Genomic DNA, 6917 nt, shown 5'->3' on the forward strand with positions numbered 1-6917 from the left:
CTGTCTCTGTATCACCTAGAGTGTTTCTGACACTTTCACAAGAAACTTCAGGGAGTTTTCTTTCTGGCAAGACCTCATGCATGCATGTAGTCAGAGCGGTTCAGAAGCTACAGTCATTTTAATTTGGGTATGTCATTTTAGGCGTTTTCGCTACAAAATGAGGGTGGAGTGCAAGAGGTTAATAGTTTGACACCAGTGAAGTGTGAAATAGTTTGACGGGGAAAATGAACTTGTGAACTGAATATAATGAAGGAACTAAACAACAATATGGCTGTCATAAAAACAGATCTCAAGTATGACAACTACTACTATACTGCATTTATTGCACCCTCAAGTTAACTGTTGTACAGCAAAGAACAGCTGAGGCTGATGGGAATGTCATTAGTGTTTCAGAAATTTGACCAAAAACTAAAGTATTGGACACATTAACATGTTGAAGTGATGATGGCGTGAGATGAAAAATAAACAGATCACAATTCATCCTGACAGGAAGATGAACGTCTGTAACGAATCCCATGTGAATGCACCCTGTTACTGTGGAGACATTTCACTCAAATCAACAAATAAATAAACCTTCTGATGACACTGGAGGTTAAATCAGAGGATCTGCAAAGTCATCATCAGGGGATTGTAAAAGTCTGCATTAAAACTCACAATAATCCATCTGTTAGTTGTTGAGATGTTTCAGTCTGGACTCATCCACAGACTCTAAGCTAAAATTAACCCACCTCCATGACACGTTTCTCCTTGCAGCCCAGGCCCTGGAGCGGATGATGAGTCCTTCGGGTCCCAGTCCCAACCCCAACGTCCCGTCTGAGTACTGCAGCACCATCCCCCCTCTGCAGCAGGCTCGAGCCGCCGGCACCCTTAACTCTCCTCCGCCGACCGTCATGGTGCCTGTGTCCGTTCTCAAACACCCAAACAACGACAGTATGACTGCTCTTAAATACTGAACACGCTCTGTACGTTCACTGTCAGTGTTGTTTTCCTGAGCCGTACCCTTGAAGAGACTTCTGTGTGTTATCAGGTTGTCCTCGTGAACAGAAGCGCGTGTGGTTCGCTGATGGCATCCTGCCCAACGGAGAGGTGGCAGACACAACCAAGCTGTCGGTGACGAGCCGGCGGAGCTCCCAGGAGTTCAGCGCCGTCTCTCCGGACCAAACAGTAAGACACAGAAACATCATCCACGCAGCAGAGCAGCAGAGATTCTTTTATCAGGACTTTTTCACATTGTCTTGTTGCTCTCACTGTCTCTTGAACTGGTTACCATGTTTTGAGAAAGTTGAGTTCTTCCCCAGGTGGTTAACAGACTATTTTTTGCCTCACAGTTAGATTATAAATAATAAAACATGAAGATTAAAAATAACTGAATCCTCTAAAGTTGAAAGCTCCCAGAGTGACCGACTCTCTCCTCTCAGCCTGGCTCTGCAGGGTCAGAGGTTGGAGTCGGTGGCTCCTCCGCTCCTGAAGCTTCAGGGGCTGTGGAGGTGGTTCGACCTCCGCTGTCTGGACCCTGGGACTACGCCCTGCTCTCTGGGATCGGTACTTCAGTGAAGAGGGTTCCCAGTCTGCTGCCAGACAACGAGGATGAGCTCCCACCACTGCTCATCATCACTGGAGAGGATGAAGCTGGAGGTGTGTGTTTTATTTCAGTATCCTTGTATGTTTTCTGTGGCTCCTTTCAGACATGTAACTCTTTACTGAGTGCTTTGGCAGTTTTGAGGGGGATTTAAACTTGTGTGGCAGACTCTACGCTGTTGTGAGCATTTATTCTTGTGCGGTGGTGTGTCTGTGGCACTCTGCAGTTACACCTCCAAAACACTAGTCGGCGGTGTAGTGCTGTAAAGTTCAGTTGATTCAAAACACACATTAAACACACATTAAACATGGCTTAATAGAGACAATTTCAAACACAAGTACACAAATCAGCTTCACTATAACTCGCAGCATTCACAGACAAACACTTGTCTTTATCTGGACACATTTTCCCCACAAATACAACATGCTAACGTTATTAGCACAAGCCTATGGCATTTTACATTGTATAAATTAGATAACAAGCAAATTCGCGATTTATTGATCTCGTATTGTGCCTAACTGTCGTGCATCAAAATTTAGCGGGTATGGAATAAATCTGCAGATGCTCTGGTTCAAAATGATTCCAAACGTTTCAATGGATGTCAGTTTTTAAGCCACAACGAAGGACAAAATGTTTCCTGCAACAGACAGTAAAGCTTGTTGTTTTTAGCCGGGCCAATTTCCAGAAAACCTGTGGCCCCTACTGGTCGATTAAGAGGAGTGAGGAGTCAGCAGTGACATGAAACAGTCAGTAAAACAGGTTTTTCAACAACTATGAATCACCACAACAAGAGGTCCTTGAGGTTCAGCAGTTGTAATTTTGACAGCTATTTTAGATTTAGTCTGAGTCTTGAGACGACAGTGTTTATCAGTTCAAGTCACACTTCAGTCATTTTTATCCTTCATAGTTTTAGTCAATAAAAAATCAAAAGATTTGAGTCTTTTAGTCACTTTAAACTAATCCAGTGAGTCTGATTCATGGATCATAAATCAGACTCAAGGTGACAGGTTGTATAAAATAATGTGTGTGTCATGTCTCCAGCAGTGTGTGACAGGTTTAAGGGCTGATTTACGAGCACACACTTACTGATCGTCATCTGAAAAGCTCAACATCTCTCTATTTATGCTCTCAACAAATAACTAATGTGAGCCAACTAGGATTTGTCCCCAGGTTCATTGTAAACTCTGACTTATCCATGTGACTGTTAAGAAGCAGAAACATAACTTGTTTCTTCATGTGCAACATGTTAGTCTGGAGGTTTAAACTGGTGTCCTCTCACAGAGTTGGTGATTCAAACTAAACTTTCATCTGAGTTCAGACTGTTTACTTACAGCACAGCTACACTCACAGATAACTGAGCCTCCTACCTGCCTGTCAAACACCATCAACCCACAAACCTTCTCCAGTCCGGACTGAGTGGAGTCCTGCGGGGTGAAGCTGTGAAGTCTGCGAGCGGAGCTAGCTGCTAACTGCTAACAGCCACCACTGCAACTAACAAACTCCACAAATCCATTCAGCAGCTCCACCATCCACAGTCAGACACACACGGCTGATTATTTACTGCTGAATTACAGCTCACAACTCGCACCAACCCAAACATCCTGGTGCAGACTATTTACTGGAGTTTACCAGCCTGTCGCTCATCAGGCATTTAAAGATAATTACAAGCACGGCTTCAGTTTTTCACTTTCAATATCGGATAGTCCACCACTGACATTTTCGTTCCATCTCATCTCGTCAGCGAAAATGAAGCACAGATTTCATCTTAGTTTTTTTATCATCAAGATCTGTTTTTAGCTCGTCATCGTCTCATTTTTGTCATGGAAAAAAGGTCATTGATGAAAAATCTTCACCATAGTTTTTGTCAACGAAATAAGCACTGGCATACAGTCAAAAAAGTGCACACAAAATATTAGGCTGATTGGTCCAGTAGTTTGAGATTAGCAGTGAACAGTCAGATACAAACTTTCACAGACACCTCCAAAGCTTTGATTCCCTCCAGGTTTACGCCTGGTCAAGATAAAAATGTAAGAGACTCACCAGAGTGTGGGCGATACAAGTGTCCCTCACACTCACAGTGGTCATTTTATTAAAATGTCAATTGCAAAATAAGTTTTAACATCTGTCTCTGATGCAGCCTGTGAGAGAACTGAAAACATTTGTCTACTTAAAAGTTTACTTTTCAACTCACCACTGTTTCCCAGCAGTGACCGCACCCTCTCATCCAACAGGTGCCAAATATCGCACAGAAATGTGCTGTCTGACTGACAAAAATCTGTCACTGAATCTCAAGCATGTGGCTTTAAATGTGCTCTGCTGTTTTTTATTAATTCCAGATGTGTTGGTTGAGGAAAGTCCCGCCCCGTGTCAGATCCTGCACTTATTAGAGGAGGGAGGACCCCGACCACTGACATTTGTTCTCAACGCCAACCTGCTGATCAACGTCAAACTGGTCACATGTGAGCAGAAAATATCTCAAATCACTTTCGATTTTATATGACAAATAAACTGGCTGTCAGCACACATCACATACAGCCTGATCCTGGATGTGTTCCCGTGCTCCCTCACAGATCGAGTCCCTGTTAACGCTCTGTTTTTGTTTCCTCCGTCAGACTCTGGTCGGCAGTGTTGGTGTTTCGGCTCTAACGGGCTGCAGGCTCTGGGCCAGAGAGAGCTGGTGTTCTTGTTGGAGTGTTTGCCAGAAGAAAAAACTCTCCCCAAAGACCTCTTCACGCTCTATCTCAACATTTACCAAGAAGCCCAGAGAGGTAGATACAGCACATTCAGGCTGTTTGTCTGCCTTCTTTAAAACAGAGACTACAGAGTCGTGATCTTCTGTTACAGGGAAGTTCCTGGAGGAGCTGGATAACGTGACGTTCACCAACAGTTTTCTGGGCAGTAAGGACCACGCTGGGATGCTCTTCTTCTCTCCCACCTGTCAGCCTCTAGATGGCCTCACTCTCCCCCCTCAGCCTTTCCTGTTCGGCCTGCTCGTCCAGAAGCTGGAGGTGCCCTGGGCCAAAGTCTTTCCTCTCAGGCTGCTTCTGCGGCTTGGAGCCGAGTACAGCGGTGAGTGGGCTCTGGACGGTTGTGCTTGGTTTCAAATGTTTTTTATTGTAAACCATCATTTTCAAGGATAACAAAACATGGTATTGCCATACTTCTTTTCTATTTAAACAAAAATAATGTGAGACATAAGAAGACTCTTCAAAAAAAAAAAGATAAATAAATACAATAAATAAATAAATAGATGAATAAATAAGTAAGGGAAAACAGCAATTATTATATACAATGATAAATCAATTAATTTAAAAAAAAACCCCAAATTGTTTATTTTTTACTGTGTAAATAGATACATTTAAAGAAACAGAAATAAATAAATAAATACATGAAAAAATAAATACATAAATATATAAGGAAAAACAATTATAAATTAATTCTTTAAAAAAAATAACATAAATTATTTCTGATTTTTTTAATGTGATCATCATTTTACAAAATGTCAAAAACACACAGAAAGAACACACTTGAAAAATAAAAGATATTGAATAAAAAAATAATTAAATACATTTCAATAAAAAGAAAAAATAATACATAAAATACATCACTAAGTAAATAAAGGAAAACAATTATTATAATGAATAAATTAATTTTTTTTTTAAATTAATAATAATTCTTTAATAAATTGTGATTTTTTTTTTTTGTAGACCAAATGATCAATTGAAATAATGAAAATAAATTTTAGTTGCAGCTCTAAAGTTTATTTTATTCAAAATTATTTGAGGAGAAACGTTATCCCTAAATAAAACATTAAATATTATTATCATATTTTATTTTGCTCCTTTAAACAAACCATGCACATTATGTTCCCACCAAGATAACTATAATTTTAAATAAAGCTGATTAATTATAGTGTCACTGCTCAGTAATGTTACAGTTTTGTGTGTCGATAACAAACTGAATATTCTTTTCTTTTCCAGTGTATCCCACAACGTTGACAAGTGTCCGTTTTCGGGACTCTGTGTATCGAGAGACGGGACACACCATCATGAATTTACTGGCTGTAAGTATTAAAACACATACGGATGTCTTTGTTGTTGTCTGTCTTTTAAAGTATCGTCAGAGGTAAAGCTGTGTACTTCACTCCTTACTCCCACTGAAACCATGTTTTTAACTGCTTGTAATTAAGTAGCTGCAGAGCTCCTGTCTGCTGTTAATCATTCCCTACAAGTCCCAAATGGCACTGAAGACGAAGCCTAGTTAAAAGAGAGGAAACTGAGAATATCATCACGGTTTAATTGCAAACAGTTTGATATTTTTAAGCTCTGCTACCACAGCTTTCAGACAGACCTAGTTAGGATGGTGCAGTTTGACGCAGGTGATCACAGGATTCTTCTGAAGAGATAAATGTGTGTTTCTTTTTTTCTTTTTCTCTCTTAGTGATTTTATTTTGACTTGAAAATCTGTGCACCAAAATGAGTGAAATTCTAAGGGTACCAATAGCAGATGTACATTGTTGGCCTTTGCAGACATGATTCAGAGTTCAGTAAACGGTTTCATCCACAGGACCTGAGGAACTACCAGTACAGCCTGTCAGTGGTGGAGGGCCTGAGGATCCACATGGAGATGGGCCACAGCTACATCGACATCCCCAAAATTAGCTTCAACGAGGTACGAGAGCTGGGAAGGAATAATTTGACATCTAGTGAGATAAACTCCTTCGCTTTCCTGCCAAGAGTTAGAGAGGAAAATTGATTTTGCTCTCATGTCTTCACATTTCCTTCACAGACACGAGGGTGGTATCAATCCTCTCACCTAACAAGAAAACAAATCTGTGTTCCCCCAAATCTCAAACTACCACTTACAGCTACACGTCCTTAAAGGCATCTGTATTGACTTTGTGATAACATTAATCGTGGAAGTTTATCTCATGTCACACTGAGTGAGACGGGTCGAATCAAGTCTTGGTTGCAGTCAGTGTCAGGCTGTACGATGCTGTGATGAATAGAGCTTCAGGTCCCTTTTATACGACAACGAAACAGTAAACTTAAGTTGCGTTTTGGCTGATCGTTTACACGACAGTGGCGTTTTGGGTGCCTGAAAACGCAACGATTCGAAAATGGGTTCCAGAGTGCAACTTTTTGGAAACGGCAGCGTCTCCGTTGTCATGTAAACTTGCAATACGCAGTTCCTCTGAAAATGGAGACTTTTCGCACATGCGCATTACAGTTCCAGTCACTAGGCATGCCGACCGTCACAACAACAATGCCGAGCTCTGTTTGTGCTGCTCACCCTGTTGATTTGAAGTGAAGTGTAGATCTGTTACTGTAGCAACTCC

At 41.0% G+C, this 6917-nt stretch overlaps 1 protein-coding gene across 1 annotated transcript in view; it reads left to right on the plus strand.

Annotated features, from left to right (window-relative positions):
• Positions 1 to 6917, plus strand: part of zfyve16 (zinc finger, FYVE domain containing 16) — a 39213-nt gene that overhangs the window by 19539 nt on the left and 12757 nt on the right. Inside the window, exons 5-12 of the mRNA XM_050053814.1 lie at positions 754 to 930; positions 1028 to 1164; positions 1419 to 1635; positions 3916 to 4038; positions 4192 to 4347; positions 4424 to 4648; positions 5560 to 5642; positions 6146 to 6250. Coding sequence (XP_049909771.1) covers positions 754 to 930; positions 1028 to 1164; positions 1419 to 1635; positions 3916 to 4038; positions 4192 to 4347; positions 4424 to 4648; positions 5560 to 5642; positions 6146 to 6250 — 1223 coding nt within the window. The remainder of the gene's footprint in view (positions 1 to 753; positions 931 to 1027; positions 1165 to 1418; positions 1636 to 3915; positions 4039 to 4191; positions 4348 to 4423; positions 4649 to 5559; positions 5643 to 6145; positions 6251 to 6917) is intronic.

This window comes from Epinephelus moara, chromosome 9 (assembly GCF_006386435.1).
Source record: "Epinephelus moara isolate mb chromosome 9, YSFRI_EMoa_1.0, whole genome shotgun sequence".
NCBI lineage: Eukaryota > Metazoa > Chordata > Actinopteri > Perciformes > Serranidae > Epinephelus > Epinephelus moara.